Source organism: Zootoca vivipara, chromosome 13 (assembly GCF_965207765.1).
Source record: "Zootoca vivipara chromosome 13, rZooViv2.hap1.1, whole genome shotgun sequence".
Classification (NCBI taxonomy): domain Eukaryota; kingdom Metazoa; phylum Chordata; class Lepidosauria; order Squamata; family Lacertidae; genus Zootoca; species Zootoca vivipara.
Window position 1 is genome coordinate 24,637,035 of NC_142596.1, and position 20,342 is coordinate 24,657,376.

The 20,342-nt window shown below is 46.8% G+C and overlaps 1 protein-coding gene across 1 annotated transcript; it reads left to right on the forward strand.

The window, feature by feature from the left end:
- Window positions 1-1,116: 1,116 nt before the first annotated feature.
- On the forward strand, window positions 1,117-19,668 carry HACD3 (3-hydroxyacyl-CoA dehydratase 3). The gene is made up of 11 exons (XM_035130675.3): window positions 1,117-1,379; window positions 3,874-3,916; window positions 5,415-5,488; window positions 8,193-8,357; window positions 10,846-10,897; window positions 12,029-12,139; window positions 13,131-13,258; window positions 14,033-14,145; window positions 16,357-16,463; window positions 17,058-17,189; window positions 18,123-19,668. The coding sequence occupies exons 1-11, from the start codon at window positions 1,287-1,289 to the stop codon at window positions 18,197-18,199; spliced, it is 1,095 nt and encodes a 364-aa protein (XP_034986566.1). The 5' UTR covers window positions 1,117-1,286; the 3' UTR covers window positions 18,200-19,668.
- Window positions 19,669-20,342: the final 674 nt, after the last annotated feature.

Below are 20,342 nucleotides of genomic sequence, written 5' to 3' on the forward strand. Positions count from 1 at the left end.
CTCTGAGCATAGGTTTTCTATGCTGGCAAGGCCTCTCTCCTGTCAACAATCGTGCTGCAGCATTCTGTGCGAATTGCAGTTTCCAGATCAAATGCAAGGGAAGCCCCACATAGTGTGCATTGCAGTAATCCAGTCTTGAAGTAGCCAAAGCATGAACTACTGTGGGAAGGGTTTCTCGGTCCAGGAATGGCCATTGCTGTTGAACCAGCAGCAGTTGGTAAAAGGCTCTTCTATCCGCCACACATATGAAACGTTTTGGAATATTTCTTTTGAATGGTGTTTCATTCTTTCAGGAACCACATCATTCTTGTGAATGTAATATGTTTTAACTGTTCCTAATCCTGAATTTTAATTTTTTTGAAAATACTGTATACCGGTAATAATTTTTATTAGTTTTCAATTACAATAATAGCCTCATTATAATGCCAAATTATAATACAATTCCTAATACAAATCATTCAAATACCAAATTATAAAATTTAGGTCCGCCCCCCCCCCATGCTAGAATTGATGGTTTGATGATTTACTTTGTTCCTGCATTCCAAAATCTTAATGATTTCATTTACGTTCCCAACATGATAGTAATCCCTTATACAACAGCTGCAATATTTGTGCCTTCCATTCATGTTAACACAGTAATTTATAAGACTGCAAGTGAAGCTCTCATACAGCATCGTTTTTAAATTGAATTTCATTATTTTTTATTATCATAAAAAGCCAGTTTAGGCAGATCCAATGCAGTGTATGCGCCCGTTTTATAAGACTCCGGATGGTCGAGGTCCAGCTTCTATCTTCCAGGAGAGGATAATTTTACACACGCAACGGCAAGAACCCTAATCGAGCAGCGAAATGGATTACGACTTAGTAAACCCTCAACTCTCTGCAAGGAGAAAGCTAGCATACAGAACTTGGGCTCCTTTGACATGGGAGGGGGGCGGTGAAACCACCAAGGCCTCCCCGTAAACTGTGCATCCTAACCCTGCTGTTTTCATTCTTCCCCAGAGCCAGGTTTGCTAGCTTTCTCCTTGCGGGGAGTCGCGTCCGTTGCATGCGCGGGGCGGGCCTAGTTTCCTTTCCAAAATAAAAAAGGGGGAGAGCTGCTGCTCGAGGCGGAGTCTGTTAGGCTCGCGCGCGTGCCGAGAAGCGGGGTGGGAGTGGGGGTGGGGCGGGCTCGCGCGCACGTGGCCGCGCGCTCCCGATCCGCGCGGGCACCTTTGGCGCCGCCCCTTCGTTTGCTTCGCTGCCTTCTCCGCCCGGCGCTTCCCGCACAAGACGCGAGGAAGAGGATGCCGAGCGCCGACGCCAGCCTGACCCCGCAGGTGCACTGGGCGCAGCGGCACCACCAGCTCTACCTGCGCGTGGAGCTCAGCGACGTCCAGGTGAGCGCCTGGCCCGGTGGGCTGCGGAGCCGAGGGGGGGCGGGGGCGTCAGGTAGGTGTCGATCCTCCCCCATCAACACGCAGTCTCTCCTGCGGCCTCCCCCCCCTCCTGCCCAAGGGATTCTGGGGCAGCCTCTCTTCTCCCCACCCTCCCGGGTGCCCTATAGATACCCCGCTTCCCTGGGCCCCCCTTTCCTCCCCCCCCAATCCTTAGAGCGACAGGCACGCCCGCAGGTGCTTCCATGGCATTCGTGCTCCTTGATCGCCACCGTTCCCCACTTGGCCGAGGAGCGTTTTTGGGGTGTTTTATTGGGCATCCATCACAACATTGCGCAGGCTCCAGGCTGTTTGCAGAGGAGGCTTCAGGGCCGTGCACGTTAGTAATGCAATCGTCGTTCTTTAGTAACATGGTGTGGGTGCCGGTTTTGGCAGGCTGGATCAACAGGGGCAGGTGGGTGTGCAAAGGTGAAGGGAGAAAGGAGGTTCTTATCTCTTCGATCTGGTTCCCTGTGCGCATGTGTGCATACCACCTACATTTAGCACGCCTACATTTGACACAGCATACAGTTAACACACATTCCTCTCCCCTGTAGATAATCCTGGGAATTGTAGTCGTGCCCCCCCCCCAGGGTGCTGGGAGCTGTAGTTCTGCAAGAAAGTAAAGACTACAGTTCTCAGGATTCTGAACACCTTGGCACACATTTCCCTTTTACAACCCTTCTCCTGCAGGAAAGTTGCCATGTAAATCCTGCACAGGCCTCCGGTGCTATAAAGGTATTGCTAAAAACGTTTGATTTGATTTGATTTGATTTATTGCATTTCGATGCCGCTTTCCATTCAGAGAAATCTCATTTTATGAATACGTATTTGGTGTTGCAGTTAATTTATGTTTGTAAAATCATTCAAATGAATCTCAAAGCGGCTGACAAAAAAAATAACATAAAATAAAAATAACACCCCAAATACAGCACAAATAATATAAAACAAATAAATCAATAAAACAGTTACAATCTGTAAAACACTCTTAACGAAACAGCAGCTAAAAATAAAGCTAAACATCACAGCAAAAACTCTATCATATGATCCATAATTCAATACGCCATTTATAATCTATAAATCAATGTTAACAACGTTAATGAAAAACGTATGCTAAGCATAGATTCATACACACACTTTCCACGCCCCCATGACTCATAATTCTTGCACACTTTTCAGTTCGTTAAAATACACATAAAATACACATTATGTTAGGCCAGCTCAGGCAGATGCTGCTCTAGCTGGGGTCCTCATTGTGGAGATAGTGAGGTTTGGGGGGTTGGCGACATGATTATGTCCTTTTCACCCTCCTTGCGGCTTTCCTGCGGCTCCTTTTTGTGGAATAGGGGAGAAGAAAGTTAGGTCCAGTCGCGGACGACTCTGGGGTTGGGCACTCATCTCGCTTTATTGGCCGAGGGAGCCGGCGTACAGCTTCCGGGTCATGTGGCCAGCATGACAAAGCCGCTTCTGGCGAACCAGAGCAGCACACGGAAACGCTGTTTACCTTTCCGCTGTAGTGGTTCCTATTTATCTACTTGCATTTTGACGTGCTTTCGAACTGCTAGGTTGGCAGGAGCTGGGACCAAGCAACGGGAGCTCACCCTGTCGTGGGGATTCGAACCGCCAACCTTCTGATCGGCAAGCCCTAGGCTCTGTGGTTTTTAGACCACAGAAGCTATACTTCATTCCCACCCACCCACTCACACACACAGCACATTGCAGCTTTCTCACATTAAGCTTCTGCAGGCCCTCAATGCTTTTCCCCTAAGCCCTTGACCATGGTTTTTTTAAAAAAAGTTTTATTATTATAATTATTACATTTATATGTAAATTTTATAATTTCCGCCAAGGAACTCAGGCTGGTGTACATTGTTCTCCTTCCTTTGTGTTTTATCCTCACGACAACCCTGTGAGGTAGGGTGCTCTGAGAGCAAGTACCGTAACTGGCCCAAAGTCACCCCACAAGCTTCATGGCTGAGTGGGGATTTGAATAAAAGTATGTACTTTCCCACTCCAAGCTGTGATGAACAACAGCTTAGAATCTGCTGAGATAAAAGAATGATAAAAATACCATTATGCAAGTTCTGCCGTCCTCTCCACATCCCTGTCTCTGATAGTCCGCTTCTCCTGTTAATAATAGTAATAATAATAATAGTAATACCACCCTTCATCTGCAAATACAAAATAAAAGCACAAAATACATGATAAAAGCAGGAACGAAACCACCACAAACTAATGACACCCTCTCTCCTACAACAATTCTGTGAATGGCTTTTTAAAATATATTTGTAGATTTATGAAACCGCTTCACAGGCAAGAGCTACAAAGGGGGGGGGGTACAATAAGATACAAAAGGTTGTTGCAGGCACCTCAGGTAATTTAAATACAAGCAAATGGGCTAATGAAAACCTTTTTCAGTTCCAATGCGGCTCTTTTTCTTTTGCCTCTTTTTCTGCAGGATCCTGACATCACAATTACAGACAATGTTCTCCATTTCAAAGGTAGGTCAGTTTTGTTGCGTCTTCATTATTTTTTCTGGAAGAAAATAGCTTTGGGATCTTGCTGTGGCAAGATTTTACGCAGTAGGTGGCAATTTAGAATAGATAAATAATATGTAATTTCCTTTTTTAAAATCACTATTTCCTCCTGACTTTTGTTAAACTTTTGCTTTCTGGGGTGGGGAAGGAGAAGCTGTGTTTGCATTTTAAAAGCGTTATTTTTTTGGTCACGAGGCCTAAAACAACTGAGCTCTTGACATAAAAGCCGCTACTGTACATGACTTTGGAGGCTTACATCCCATCTTCCCCCTCCTGTGCCATAATTTCAAACAAAATTCAACCTATTTGAATATAGCAGTGAAATTGTTTCCCTGATCTCTTGAGTTGACTGTACGCCCTGCTAATAATGTCCTCTCTCTTTCAAAACATCTTGTGTACTGTTGCTGTTGCATAAGGAACTGACATTCAAATTTGAAAGATAAGTAGATACAAAGCAAATGTTTTTTTATTTTGATCTTCTGAGTCCTCATCATGGATCTGCCTTATGTCTAAAGACTTGTGATAACAATGCATTGCATTACTTAAAAGCGCCCCCCTCCAAAAAACACCCCAACCCAAATCCTGTCTTTGAATGAGATTAACTCATTATACATAGAGGGGTGTGTGTGTGTGTGTGGTCACTTCCATACCATACATTTAAAGTACTATGATACCACTTTAATGGCTTCTCCCCAAGAATCCTGGGAGCTGTAGTTTGTTAAGGGTGCTGAGAGTTGTGTAGAGATCCCCTCGTTCCCCTCACAGAACTACAATTCCAGAATTCCCTGTGAAGAGGAATTGATTGTTAAACCATTCTGGGAATTATCGCTCTGTGAGGGAAATAGGGGCCTCCTACACATTCTCAGAACTAACTGCAGCTTCCAGAATGTGGCCTGTTGGGGGGGGCACACTTACCACATTAAAATGCATTATTATTATTATTATTATCATTATTATCATTCTCATTATTTTGTTGTTGTTAATATTTATTAGACTTGTTAGTTGCTTGCTACCCAAAGGTCTCCAAGCGACTTAACAACACATTTAAAAACATAAACATAACTATATTAGACAATTAAAACAAAACAAAAATGACCCCCATAACAAACACAAGAAGCTTGGGCAGCCTTTACCTGGTGCTGAAAAGATGTCAATGAAGGCGCTAGTCAAGATGAGGACAGAAGTGAACTCTTGTCCATTTTAGCAGTTCCTTGACACCAGACTTGATATGTGGCCACTATGCCCTGCGGAGAGCCAAGTCCTGGTTTTCTGATTTATCTTTTCCGATTTCTAACCTTGCTTCTGTGCTGGGTGTGCTTTTTTTATATAAAAAAAGGAAGGAAGGAGGGAAGGACAATTAACCTGGAAAGCCTTCTGAGAGACAGAGCTGTCATTCAGTTGCAGAGTTGTACAACTGCAATTCCCAAGTAGATTTCTTACTTCTGCTTGTTTTTCTTCCTAGCTCATGGCCACGGAGCCAAGGGAGACAACGTGTATGAATTTCAAATTGAGTTCCTGGCACCAGTGGACTCGCAGGTAATGGCTCCTGGTGTTTCCTGCAGCTGAATTACAAGGCCAGTGCTCTGACCAACAGGGGGAATGTGCTTTGGATTTTTGTCTCTTGTGGGTGGTTTTCTGTGTATATCTCTGCAACCTTCAGAGTTCCCCTGAGCATGCTTATACCCAGTACTTCTTCTGTGACGGTACTCACTGGTACAGAATATTAATTTTATTTATTTCCCCCCCTTACATTTACACCCCACCTTTTTTCCCAAGGAGCTCAGACTTCTCCTGCTCTCTATTTTATCCTCACAACAACCCTGCGAGGCAGATTAGGCAGAGAGACAGTGACTGAGCAGGGATTTGAACCCTGGTCTCCCAGGTCCTAGTCCTGCTCTGTAACCATTACACGACAGAGGCTCTCACTTCTTCTTTTTGCTGCTCATCATAGGCATTTTGTGCCGGACCCACAGCACATTTATCAGCATATGAGTACTGACACCTCATTTTTTAACTTAAAAAAAACCCCAAAAACAAGCAGTGCTTATACCTCTCTTGATTCTCAGTGATTCCCATCTTGAGTTTGCTGTTTCAGATAATGATGGTGTGGCCATGCAGCTATGTAGATAAGATCAGCATGTGGGATTGCTCAGTGGTTTTCACAACTGTGAAATTCCAGTCAGCCCTGTTTGTGTGATAAGCCAGAATCCTGTGCATAGGTTGTGGCATTAGCCAATAAAGTTGGCTAATGCTTCCTGCCATGGGCAAGAATCTGCTCTGCCTACGTGCCAGCCCCCTAGAGCTATCTGCTTCTGCTTACCTTAGAGAGTTCCTTGGAGCCACTTAAGTGTCAGATACCTGGCTCAAGTTTCCTGCAGTGCTCACCAAACCACTTGGAGGGGGGAAGCTGCCTGCCTGGATCTTAATTTCTGTAATCCTCCTGCCTGCAAGGGAACAGAAGTGTCAAAGCCCCCTTAGAAGCTGGAGCAATTGTGAATTCTATGCCAAAAGCTCAGTCACAACTATAGAGTTCCAAACCCTGACAAGTAAAAGATCTCTTGCCGCGCCCGTAAACTTCAGGCTTTGCATTTCAGAAATCAAGATGCAGTGAAATTAATCCTAAGTAACAACAAGGTCCTTGTGTGGAGCAGGACGTACCGCTTTCTCCTTCTGTGGGCATCAAAAGGGTGGTGAAATACGCATTCTAATCAAGGACATGGTTAAGTGTTTGGACAAGCATCAAGGGAACATCGGTTATGCACAGCCACCCGCGGCAAGGAAGAAATTCGCCCCAAGTCAAGCACACAGATAGGGGCCGTCAGTACACAGAACTGGTTGTACAAAGTGACCCAAACAAGTTATGAAAGACAGTGGGAGAAATCTGAAGTTAGTCATGCTCAAAGTAGACCCATAGAAATGGGTTTGTTTTGACTAACCCTGGACAGCACCAAATTACAGAAGTCAACGTGCTACAGAATTCTGCACAGAAACAACTCCACAATTCTTGACTGTGTAGCCTTGTTCAGTTGTAACCATCATAGTCTGATAAAGAATGGTTTTGGCTGTCAGACTGACAGGCACCTATCCTGATGGCCTAAGAGGAAGAGAGCTTTGCTGCTTCTGGTGTGAAACATGGTACATTCGGTGCCAAATCAACAAACAAGGAGTGCACGGTAGTCATGAAATTTGTGGGTATTTTGCAAAGTCGTTACTCATGTCAAAATGTGTCTTACAGCAATGGCATTAGTTTATTACCCCTTACGTCTAGGAGCAGGGCCACACCCCTCTGAAAGTTCATTCAAGGTGGCAGTGCCCTTGGTAATTTTTTGCCACTGAATGGCAAAATATTCACTGAACATGCTACCTGCAACAGTCATCGGTGGGGTCGTTTGGAGGCTCAGGGTCTCTTTAAACCGCTGCTAAAATGGATATTCGAGCACCCTCCATTTCAGCAATGGAAACCGCTTTCTCCTCCAGGAGTGAGGTGCACACACACCCAGGGGCGTAGGAAGGGGTGTGGTGGGGGCAGATCGCCTTGGGTGTCCTCACTGCGGGGGGGTGGGGGGTGACATTTGGTGCGCCATCTGCCGGTGACTCCCAAGCCTTCCCCGAGCCGTCGGGGTAAGGGGGGGAGCTGTGCTACTTTGTCGGTGGCATTCCCCCTTCGTTTTGATAGCTTGGGGGAGACTTGGGAGTCACGGGTGGGCGGGCGGCACGCCAAATGTCCGCCATGGGCGGCTCGCTCCGCCCCTGACTGCAGGGCACGCACGCCTCTCCGAGCACCCAAGCGGCTATCTCACGCCTGGGAGGGCACCCTCCATGCCACGCCCCCCTCGGGAGTGCGCCCGCCCTAGACAGCGTGGGTATATGATCCGCCACTGCACCCAGCACCCATCAGTGCCCTCCAGGTCTTGATTGTACCTTTGAAGTTTTGTCCTTACCTGCATCATGATGTCAGGTGAAAAGAATCCTGTTGGGCCAAGGCTGGCCTGCAGGTGGAGGTTCCTCACCTGTGCAGTAACGGCTTGGTTCACAAATCTGAACATTGTTTTAAAAGTTGCGAAATAGTAGTTTGGTGTGGATGCTTTTGCAAGGCCAGGATAGCCTGTGTTGAGTAGCACTGCATGTTATCCACAACTCTGTGTGTGTGTGTGTGTGTGTGTGTGATTTTTGTTGAAGTTATTTCCAACCCACTGCTTAAAACAAGCTTTTTTCCTCCTCTGTGGTTGTCTTCTTTCAGCCAGCCTATAAAATGACACAGAGGCAGCTGAACATCACCGTAACGAAGAAGGCGAGCCAGTGGTGGGAACGGCTGACCAAGCAGGAGAAGCGGCCGCTGTTCCTCGCTCCGGATTTTGATCGTTGGTTGGATGAGTCGGATGCTGAGATGGAGCTGAAAGCCAAAGTAAGGCCTAGCCATTGACCCACAATGTGCTCTGTACCATCCCTGCTCCATGAGGACATGTGGGTGTGTCTGCTTGGCTGATGATGGAAACAGACTACAGTGGTACCTTGGTTCTCAAACTTAATCTGTTCCGGAAGTCTGTTCCAAAACCAAAGCGTTCCAAAACCAAGGCGTGCTTTCCCATAGAAAGTAATGCAAAACGAATTAATCCTTTCCAGACTTACAACCCCCCAAAACAGAAATTTAACATGAATTTTACTATTTAACGAGACCATTGATCCATAAAATGAAAGCAATAATCAAATGTATTGTACTATAAAATAAATAAGACAGTATTGTAGATGATAAATATTTAAAAAATAATAATTGCTTAACTGCATTGTTTGGTCATTGGTCATAGTCATTGTTTGGATGGGGGGCTTTTATCCATTTCTGCAGTCACACAATCAATCAGTAGCTGAACTGGGTTCCACACAGTCACAAAAACAAATTTACCGGAAAAAGCCTCAAAAACAAAAACACAAAATAAATAGCAAAAACAAAAGCGCCAAGCTTGATCCTTTCCGGAAGTCCATTTGAAATGTTTGAAAACAAAGTTGCAGCTTCTGATTGGTGCAGGTGCCCCAGAAACAATAGCCGACAACCGCATTGGACGTTCGGCTTCTGAAAAATGTTTGAAAACTGGAACACTTACTTCCGGGTTTTCGGTGTTTGAGAACCAAGGCGTTTGAGAACCAAGGTACCACTGTATTGCCAGCCCATAACTCCAGTGTTCAAACGCTTGCACTGGCTGCCTATGCTCTCCTAGGCCAGGTTCAAGGCTCTACTATATATTTACAAGGCCTGCCACAATTTGGGTCCATACATCTCTGTCCAACTACTGAAGTCTTTGGGGGAGTCACTGTTAGTTTCCAGGCCCAATTCAAAGGGCTGGTGTCGACCTATGAAGCCTTACATGGCTCAGGACCTCAAGACCTTAAGGATTTCCTCTCCCTATACAAACTGGCCCGGACCCTGCACTTGTCATCTGAGGCCCTTCTCTATTTCCCCCATCCCAGAAATGTAGCAACAAGAGAACGGGGCCTTTTCTGTAGTGGCTCCCTGATGGTGGAATGCTGTCCCCAGAGAGGCTCCCCTGGCGCCATCATTACATGTCTTTAGGTTCCAGGCAAAAATATTCCTCATTAACCAGGCCTATGGCTGTTAAATATTCTATGGCAGGTAAAAGTATGGGGGAGTGGAATGATTGTTTTATTATTAGGCTGTATGTCAGTATGCTTTTTACTCTGTTTTAATTATGTTTTTAATCACTGATGTTCTGTAATGTGTTTTTAATGTTGTACGATGCCTTGAAATCTTTTGATAAAGGGTGGTATATAAATACAGTAGAATAAATAATATAATAATTGTTGGTACCCCATGGCTAGAATGTCCACCAGGAGCTGTGCATCCAATATTGTGGGGCTAGTTCTATGGAACTCCCTTCCAGCAGAGGTCAGACAAGCTCCCTCCCTGTTGAGCTTCTGCCTACTGAAAACCTTTTTATTAAAAAAAAATTCCAGCAAGCATTTTAACTGATTAATTCTGATATAATAGTTCGAAGTCATTTTTATTTTCATTGGATTGAGTTTAATGTACTCTGCCTAAGAGGCCATTGTAATCAAGTGGTAGAATAAATTGTCTAAACATTACAGTGAGTGTACAGAAGCACTTTGAACTGTGCTATTTAAATGCTAAGTAGCGTTATTTTTTTGCAAAGATAGATTTCGTTGAAGGCAGACAGGATTGCGAGGTGGTTAAGTAGTACGGTAACTGCAAATGGAAGGCAATACTTAGCAGGGACTTTTGAAAAGGAGGAGGAGAGGCAATTTTAAAAAGGAAGCAAAAATGAAAGAGAATGCCCCAGGCAAGTTGGGGGCTGGAGGGGGGAAAAGAGCTGAAACTGGAGGCCGTCTGAATTGTCCAACAGATACCATCGCCCAAGAACGCACTGGCTCAACATCAGCTCATGTTGGATGTTGTCGAGTTGGTTTTTCTGTTTTGTTTTTTGGAAAAGGTCTGTCCCAAAAGTCAGCAGGCGGCTTCCCAATGGCACTAAAAGGACCCCTGACTATTAGGTCCAGTTGTGACCGACTCTGGGGTTGCACGCTCATCTCGTATTATTGGCCGAGGGAGCTGGCGTATAGCTTCCAGGTCATGTGGCCAGCATGACAAAGCCACTTCTGGAGAACCAGAGCAGCACACGGAAACGCCGTTTACCTTCCCGCTGTAGCGGTTCCTATTTATCTACTTGCATTTTGACGTGCTTTCGAACTGCTAGGTTGGCAGGAGCTGGGACCGAGCAACGGGAGCTCACCCCGTCACAGGGATTCGAACCGCTGACCTTCTGATCAGCAAGCCCTAGGCTCAGTGGTTTAACCCACAGCGCCACCTGGGTCCCCAATGGCACTAATACTTGCTAAAAACCCACCTTGCTCTTTTTTTTTAGGAGGAAGAAAGGGTTAACAAAATCACCATAGAGAACCGCATCCCCAAAGACTGTAAGTAGCCAGTCTCTTTTGTCTGGCAAACCTTTTTGCGCCTGCAAGATTTCTTTACCGCTCCCCCATCTCCCCATTTAGATACCACCCCATATTTTGTGAAGCTGGAGATATGATGGACTGGGAAGACCGGGAGCAAGCAGGTCTATATAGACTTAGGGATTTTTGTGTAAATGGTTTCTCCCTACATAAAGAACAGATTTTGGCTAAGATCTCGTGGTCCCTTCCAACTCTACAATTCTGTGATTCTATAAACTTATGGCCAGTGTTTCTGCTACATCAAAGGGTGTAGTATCAACTATACACAAATGGAGGTAGAATTCGGCCATCTTATGGCCACAAAAATCCCCTGGGAAATGGACCTTCAAGTAATGAAACATGTTTTGCAGAGAAAACACATTTTAAAACAGTTTTGGCCCAATTAAGGGAATCTTCTTTGAAACTCTTACACAGGTGGCATCTTTCCCCCTTGTGAATATCCCACATGATACCAGGGGCAACATCAACCTGTTGGAGGGGATATGGAGAGACTGGATCCTACAGACATATGTGGTGGTTTTGCAAATCTGTTTACCCATTTTGAGTTTTGGTATTCAAAGAGTTGAGTTTAATATAGAAACTGGAGCTGCAACCTTCCCCTCAACTTGCTTTACTTGGAATAAAGGACATGTCTGCTCCCCCAGTTGCTCATAAAGAACTTTTAATGTTCCTCCTTGCGGCAGCGCATAGGAAAATATTCATGTGATGATGGTGCACTGCCTTGGACTTGAATATTGAAGCATGGTGCTCCAGAGCATGGACAATGGCCCTGGCTGAAAAGCTGGCATGCCAGATTCGTGTGACGAAGGGAATTCTAACCCCCATCTTTTCTCTAATGTGTGGTAACCATTTTTGGATTATATGTGTCAAGAAGATTGTGTTTATAACCCATCGAGATCTCACTGTAATATGTGGAAAGGTTTTTTGGTGTGAACTGTAAGAATTCGGTTTGATATTTTTAAGCAACATGGTTGATGTGCTGTGAGTTATGTAGTTTTATGTGCCTTTGTTGTTGTGCCTCCGACCAAAGACAAGATCTTGCATTCCACTGATTTCTGCCATTTAGCCCTGTTCTTCTGCAATGCCTTGCAGCTTTCCGGCACCTGAAGAGAGGCTACCTCTTCATGTACAACCTTGTCCAGTTCCTGGGCTTCTCATGGATCTTCGTGAACATGACAGTTCGACTCTTCATGCTGGGGAAAGGCAAGTGACCCTCTTTGCCCTCTTGTCCCTGCCGGCTGGCGCTCTGCTGCCAAGTTCAATCCCTGGCTGCTCTCGTTTAGAAGGTCCTTGAGCAGCAGTAGAGCGGCACATGCAAGGCTGTTTCACCATAGATACAGCCACGCCCCCTTCTAAGATTATACAATAATCTTGCAGTTATGCAATAATAATAAAAAATGGGGATGCATTGTAATCTGTAATTGTGTGTAAGATCTGCTGTTTTCTGTGCACACACATGGGCAGATGATTTGGAGTGCTCCAGTGTCGTCTTTCAGAGTGACTTAAGTGGTGCTGACTTGAAATTCCATTGTATGGAGCTTGCACGTTGTTCTTTTGAAGCGGAAGTCGCTTGCAGCATTCTTAAAACTCTTGCTTTAAAGCATACAGAAGAACAACTCCTTGTGGATCTTCCCACGCACTTTCTCCAGGGTGACCCTAGGAGCCAATCCTCAGTAGCTGACTCACTTCCTTTCACTCTGATTGGCTGCAATTAGAAGGCTTCTCGGTGTTTACATAGTTTCCCTTTCATGCTGATTGGGCAACTCAAGGGCACTGCAAAAATAGTAATAGATCTTTGATGCACCCCCCAAACTCTGGACCGCTACAACTCTTATCTTGAACGGAAGGGGTTGGAAAGGAGGGCCTGGAGGGGATGCTGCTGTTTGGAATAGACAAGATGGGACTCAGTGGTTTGCCTCAATAGAAGACAGCCACAAATGTTGTTGTTGTTGTTGTTGTTGTCACACATGCTAGTTGTTTGTTATGCAGAGGCCTCCAGCCAACATACTTGAAAATACCGAGTGGCTGAAGAAACTGTTCTCTGAGAAGCCAGACTCCAGAGTTCCCCTTGCAAAGTTGCCCTGTTCTTTGGATCCTGTCATTTTTTTCAATTTCCAAAGTGCATCTCTCTCTCTCTCTCTCTCTTTTTTAGGAGTTCCAAAGAGTAACCTTCTTGCCTGCCTCTTTCTTGCAGACTCTTTCTTTGATACTTTCCACACGATGGCAGACATGATGTACTTCTGCCAGACGCTGGCTGTCATTGAGATTGTGAACACACTGATTGGTCTGGTCCGGGCTCCTTTCATGCCTGTCGTCCTCCAGGTAATTGCACTTAGAGATCCAGCAACCCCTCTCTGGTGACTCCAGGAGCCATATTCCAAAATTGGCCAGGGCCTCCTGGCTCCCACCTAGGTCAAATGCTCTTTATCTCTCTCTCTTTCTCTGCTGGAGTGCTGGCAGAAAGGGGAGGCTGTGGCAGAGCTTCTCTCTCTCCTAGAGAGGAACTGACTGTGCCAAGGTCACCCAGAGGGCTTCATGACCAAGTGGGATTTGAACCCTGTCTCCCAGGTCCTAGTCCAGCACTCTAACCACTACACCACACGGAGCCTCGTCATTTCCCTGGGGAGCTCAAGGTAGCCTATGTGGTCCTCCCCAGTTTTATCCCCACAGCAACCCTGCGAGGTAGGTCCAACTGAGAAGAGTGACTGGCCCAGGGTTGCCCTGTGAGCTTCATGGCTCAGTAGCGATTAGAACCCTGGTCTCCTAGGGCCTAGCCTAGCCTGGCACTCTGACCACTACACCACCCTGGTTTGATCCTGCCTGTCTCCAGTCTTGGGCCTGTGTTCATGTGAGGAGCCTTAATTGGCAGTCTGGCGGAGCCATTCACAAATTAATTTCTGTTCTCCTTTTCACGGGAAGAGGAGCTTAAGCACATGGAGGTCAGTTGCTCTCATGATTTGGAGGCATGGTGAATACAGTACTGGCTCCCTCCTGCCCTCTGGCTTAGAGAGATGCAGACACAAGAGTTTGCTACATGTGTGCCATTTCTCTGTTCCAAATGCTTCTACATCTTTCTCTCCCCTCTTCCTGCCCCAGGTCTTTGGGAGAAACTTTGTGTTGTTCCTTGTCCTTGGAGGTGTGGAAGAAATGCAGAGCAAAGCTGTCGTTTTCTTCATCTTCTATATTTGGAGCATGGTGGAGATCTTCAGGTATCCGGGAATCTCAGCGCAAAACATTTCCGAGGCTTCTTTGTCCAGCTAGGCAATGGCCCATCCAGTCCAGCATCCTGTTCAACTTCTCGCAGTGGCTAACCAGATGCCTTTGGGAAGCCCGTGAGCAGGACCCAAGCACAAGAGCACCCTGCCCTTCTGTGGCTTCCTCTATGACACACACCCCGGCACCACCTCTCCCTTCCATATTCAAATCCTACCCCAACACAGAACACAGCTGAGAAGCTCAGGCTTAACCCTTTCATTTAGATCTCAGCTGAAAGGAAGCCTCTGTCTGTGCTTTGGGCCTGCTCAGCTTCACCCCTCATTTGCTTCCCTCCACTCCCTGCATGGAGGGAAGGGCTGTAGCTCAGTGGTAAAGCATCTGCTTTGCATGCAGAAGGTTCCAGGTTCAATCCTTGGCATCTCCAGGTAAGGCTGGCAAATGCTGCCATCTGAAACCCAGGAGACCAGCCAGTTGTAGACCCAGGGTGGCTAACCCAGGGCCCGTGGGCTGTATCTGACGCCCCAAATTGTTTTCATTTAAAAAAAATTATTGGTTAAATTTACATCCCCCCTTTCCTCTCAAAGGAGCCCTTGGTAACAAAAATACAAATAAAATAAAAACATACCCCCAAAATTAAAAAGCCTAAGGAGACTCCTAAAAACAAAATTTAAGAACCTTATAACTTAATCACGTGTCCAGGTAGGCCTGCTGAATCGTAAAAGTTTGCAGCAGGCATCCAAAAGAGTACTGCGAAGGAGCCTGCCTACTGTCAATAGGCAGGGAGTTCCAAAGCACAGGTGCTGCCACACACAAGGAATTGCAAAAACGAAAAAAAGAATAGAAGCCGTGAAAATCTATGGAACGGGTGAAAATCTCTACACCCAAGGAATGGCTCCTTGCAAGCAGACATTGCGTGGTGCTTGCAGAAGTGCAAGATCCGCAAATTGAGGTGATAGACTTGGCTCGAGACGGGTTAATTAGTAAATTTAGTTAATTTGACCAAATTTGTCTATACCGCTTTAACTATAAAAACCTCTTAAGTAAATATAAAGTACTAGTGTATTTCAGCCCGTTCAATAACGGGCACTAGAATCCTGGGGTTCGGAGAAGCGCTTGCGCTTCTCCGAACCCTGGGACCTGTCCTTGCTGTCGGCGGCAGGGGGACAGGAACGGAGGAGGAGAAAGCGCTGCTTTCTCCTTCTCCGTTCCTCTCCCGCAGCCGCCGACAGGAAGGACGCGCGCACTCTCCCCCCCGCCTCCTCCAACCACCGCTCCTCACGGCCAGGGAGGGTTGTGAGGAGGCCTTCGCCGGCCTCCACCCTCGCTTCCCTGACGTGCCCTGCAGTGAGGCGGTGTCTGGCGGGAGCGGCGGTTGGAGGAGGCAGAGTGGGGGGAGAGTGCGCGCGCGCAGTCTCTGCTGTCCAATCCCTGTATCCCTGGGGCACATGCGCAGTGACCCAGGGACACACGGGACAGCTTGGACGCAGGGACAACTTGGACATTATTATATAGGATACATAACATTTTTAAAATATATATATAAATAAATAAAGCATATAAACAATTATTCCTGCATTCCAGAGGTTTGGACTAGATGTGCTAGACACCTTGGGATCCTTTCCAACTCTACAATTCTAATATATGAAAATCAGCAGTTAAAAGTATACATTGTAAAATACAATGACTCATTAAAACACACGTCAACTTTACACTTCTGGGTAGGGCTTGTCTAAATACAGTTTTAGCAGGTGCTCAAAACAGAGCATCAAAAGCCACGATAATTTTTTTTGTGCACCCCACAAGTCCCCTCCAAATTCTTAAAGTTTTATTTATTTATTTTAATGAGGGCACGAGGTTGAGGAAGCATTTTATTGTTGCATTTATATCCCACATTTCTTCCATGGAGCTCAGAGTAGCAGACATGGTTCTCCTCTTCATTTTTTCAGAGTTTGGGATGTAGGTTAGGCTGAGAGACTATGACTGGCCCAAGGACACACAGTGAGCTTCCGTGCCTGGGTAGGGATTTGAACCCTGGTCTCCCAGGTGCTAGTCCGACACAATAACCGCTACACTTACCCTGGCTGTGCTACGTCTTTTCAGCTCGCTGCCATTGTTCATGCCTTCTCTCTCCTTCCCCTCCTGGGGGGGGGGGTATTCGGTGGCTAAGCCTGATGAGCCGCTGACTTGCAGGGCTTCCCTTCCAGGTATCCGTTCTACATGCTCTCATGCCTCGATATAGAATGGAAGATCCTGACCTGGATTCGATACAGCATCTGGATGCCCCTCTACCCTCTGGGGATCTTAGCAGAAGGTATGCTGGAGAGACAGAGGCGACTTTGTCGACACCCGTTATGTAGCACAGCAAACTTTCCATCCAACGCCACTCAGGGCTCAGAAGCCGCCTGTGCCAGGGGTGGGGGGTGGGGGCCTGTGGGCCTCCAGATGTCACTTAACTACAAACCCCATCATCCCTGGCCCTTGGCACTGCTTGCTGGGGCTGATGGGAGTTGCAGTTTAGCCACATCTAGGAGGTTAAAAGTTCCCCCACGCCAGCTCTGTGCTGAAAATCTGATCTTCACCACCAGCCCAGGAATGGGCTCCAACTTCCGTCATCCTGGATCGTTGGCTGTGCTGGTTGAGGCTTATGGCAGTTGGAGTCTATCAGTATCTGGAAGGATAACAAGTTTCTCCAGCGCTGCCCTAGTCCTGGGTGCCTGAAGATTGGAAGCAATTCTTCCAGCCTCGATTGTGGTACATTTGCTTGGTTTTCTGAGCTCCCTGCCTCCTGCTGTTCACGTTCTGTTTTGCTGGAAACGAGGCTGAACGAAGCTGCATGTAAACTGTAGCCCTTTGCTCTTCCCCGCAAAGTGCCTTGACCTCAAGCCCCATTTCCTTCTGTTTCCAGCTGTCTCCGTGATTCAGGCTATTCCCGTCTTCAGCAGCACCGGGAGATTTAGCTTCATGCTGCCCTACCCGCTGAACATCACCGTTCCCTTCTCCGTTTTTCTCCAGCTCTACCTTGTCTTCTTGTTTCTAGGTGAGTTTCAGATTAAAGTCTGTGAGCACTGTAAATGTGGGATTGGGGTGGACTTCATGAGGACTAGAATTGTTCTTGGATAACTTGGTGGTGGTAGTTATAATCATCATAATAATAATCATAGTATCCTTCTGAAGAGAACTCCCCTCCCAGGGTAAGGTTTTGCACAAAGCTCTGCAGTTAGGGGGTCGTCATAAATTGTCACCCTGCTTCAAAAGAATTGCTGGCAAAGTCCAGACATTTCCTGCCCTTCCCTTCTCCAATCTTTGTTTGCTAAGGCAGGAACAGAGCCACACTGAATGAATAAATACTGGCACACAGCCCCTGCTGCAGTTGTTTAAGGGGGAGGGGCAGTTTGGGGCCTTGCAAGGCCAAAAGGGCATGGTGAGAGGCGACTACTCACAGATACGTTATTCATTCATTAAATCTCTATCCTGCCCTTTCTCCAAAAGGCACCTAAGGCAGGAGACGTCGAATAGTTCAATCATTACAATTTAAAACAATCTACCAGCAGGTGGTGCTGTGGGTTAAACCACAGAGCCTAGGGCTTGCTGATCAGAAGGTCGGCGGTTCGAATCCCTGTGACGGGATGAGCTCCTGCCCACCTAGCAGTTCAAAAGCATGTCAAGTGCAAGTAGATAAATAGGTACCATAACAGCGGGAAGGTAAACGGCGTTTCCGTGTGCTGCTCTGGTTTGCCAGAAGCGGCTTTGTCATGCTGGCCACATGACCTGGAAGCTGTACGCCAGCTCCCTCGGCCAATAACGCGAGATGAGCGCCGCAACCCCAGAGTCGGTCACGACTGGACCTAATGGTCAGGGGTCCCTTACCTTACCAGCATGTTAAACTGATGATTTGGGGAGCTTGAGTACCAGTATTCTCTCTCTCTTGGCACTGCTGGCCTTGGGAGTTCATACTTTTTTCCTCCTCCAGGGCCATTTGTGAATTTCCGCTACCTCTACAAGCAACGGAAGAGACGCCTTGGACCCAAAAAGAGGAAAATGCACTAGGCCGGAGCCTGGAATGGTTCCTTTCTCTTCTTCTAATCTACCTTGAAGGCAGGGTTAGGGCTCTCTCCTAACGGTTTTACTTACCCTGTTGATCTGAAAAACCAGTTTTGTACAGTTATACTCAACATGCATCTCCCCTCCCACAAGGATGGATCCAGGTGACATCCCCCACCTCACAGTTAGGTCCAGCGACTCTTTGGGTCAACCTGAAAGGCTGAGCCAATAGCCGTAGCCCTTGTGTCCTGTGCTACCTGCAAATAAAACTGACCCCCTTGGTGGGAACACAACCCCCTGCCATCTGGGAGCTGAGCAGTGTTTTCCTGGCTAAGTCCACAGGCAGAGGCAAGAGCTTCTCCACGCAGAAAATTTTTATGGGTTTTCCCAGTATCAAAACCTTTGGAATGGTCCCAGTGCAGAGAAGCTAGCTGGTCACTGCTTGTTGCTGAGGCTCCCAAGCCAAAGTCCTGAGCAGGGTGGCAACCTTAAGCACCCTTTCCTCTGGCCAGAAGGGGTGTGCTGGTGGTTTATTGAGGCCTGCCTCTCTTTCCTTCTCTCTGCAGTGGAGATGGCCAGCTGTGAGGTAAGTCAGAGGCCCCCTTCTCCCTCAGAATTGCTACTGGCATGCCCTTACTGTGCACATCAGGGGTGGGGCACCTGTGACCCTCTAGATTAGTGTTTCCCGAACTTGGGTCTCCAGCTGCCGTTGGACTACAACTCCCATCATCCCTCGCTAGCAGGACCAGTGGCCAGGGATGATGGGAGCTGTGGTGTTTGGAGACCCAAACAGTGTTCCAAATGTTGCTGGACTGCAACTCCAACTAATTCTGAGAGTTGGACATGCAGGCAGGGACCAATGGGAATTGGGAGTCCCAACATCTGGAGGACCATAGCTTCCCCATCCCTGGATTCATTTATTTTCTTACGTCTGTATTCTAAACCCCTTTATGTGGAAGGACACCCTGTTGATTCAGAACTTCTGCAGAAATACACTTGTTTCTAGAGCTGGCTTGATGGGATCTCCTCCAGCTCACCAACCAGTATCACAATTCTGCTTCTGGTGCAAGAAGGCTTTTGAGTGGCTCCATGGTTCTAGACGTGCTTTGTCTTTGAGGGGTCTAGGAAAGGCACCATCCTGCCTTTAGAATTGGGGTGGGGGGAGAAGCACTATTTATCCACCAGACTGGGCACAGGCACCCTCCTCGGGGCTAATTTGGAGGTGACAATTTCACCTTAATTTACTCCAGGTGGGTAAATGGTGGGGTTTGGGGGACCCAGGTCCTGATCTGCCGGTATTGACACTGACTTTCAACCGTAGCACACAGGGCACCTTACTTAGCCCTTTCCATTGCTGTTCCATCTGTTAAAATTACAGTCTAGGGTGCAGCCACTTTTGTCATGAATCTGTATTTGCTGGTCTTTCGGGAGGCAAATAGAATGTGTATTTCTAATAATAAAGATTTTAAAACTTCTTTTGCGCACTCATTGCTGGCTTTTTTTTCTTTAAAAAACGAAACAGGATTCGGTGTGAATACCGTGCTTAAGTTACACTGATGGCAGATACTCTGCCATGTCCAACATTTGAATGAGTTAGGCCTCCTATTTACATACGGTACGCGTATTGGTATGTCTGTTGGTCATAAATAAGGACCCTGACAGAACAGGGGAGCAAAGCAGAACCTGAGCGGCTCTTGGAGTGATACTGGAATAATTTACAACATGGGTCTCTGGCTCAGCACCCCTTTCCCCTCATGCCCCACCCATGGCCAGAGAGCAGGGAAGGGTCTGCTTGAGTGCTTCTGCTCCTTCCCACGATTGAAATGCTTTCCCTTACAGCTTTACACCTGCATAATGTATCTCTTGAAAACCCTGATCTACAAGGGGGTTCACACTTTTCTTCGTGGTCATCGCTTCCAGTCAGTTCAGCGGCATATGACATTACTCATATCCCCTCCAGCCTGCCAGTTAATGAAGCAGAATTCTGAGCTCCGGCTGTTGCGATTCACCTTCGATACCCAAGTTCAGTCATTGTGAAAATGTGAAATTAATGACTAGAGTGAGGAATTCAAAAAGTGCTACCATTTGAGAACCAGACTCTTTAAACGTACACCAGAAGTGCATGCCAGTCACACTGTTTAAATAGCAG

Bases quoted from the DNA above. Each gene is read 5' to 3' on its own strand.
- HACD3 (XM_035130675.3), top strand. From the start codon at position 1,287: ATGCCGAGCGCCGACGCCAGCCTGACCCCGCAGGTGCACTGGGCGCAG. The intron at 12,140-13,130 runs GCAAGTGACCCT...TCTTTCTTGCAG, and splicing joins ACTCTTCATGCTGGGGAAAG to ACTCTTTCTTTGATACTTTC. The intron at 17,190-18,122 runs GTGAGTTTCAGA...TTCCTCCTCCAG, and splicing joins CCTTGTCTTCTTGTTTCTAG to GGCCATTTGTGAATTTCCGC.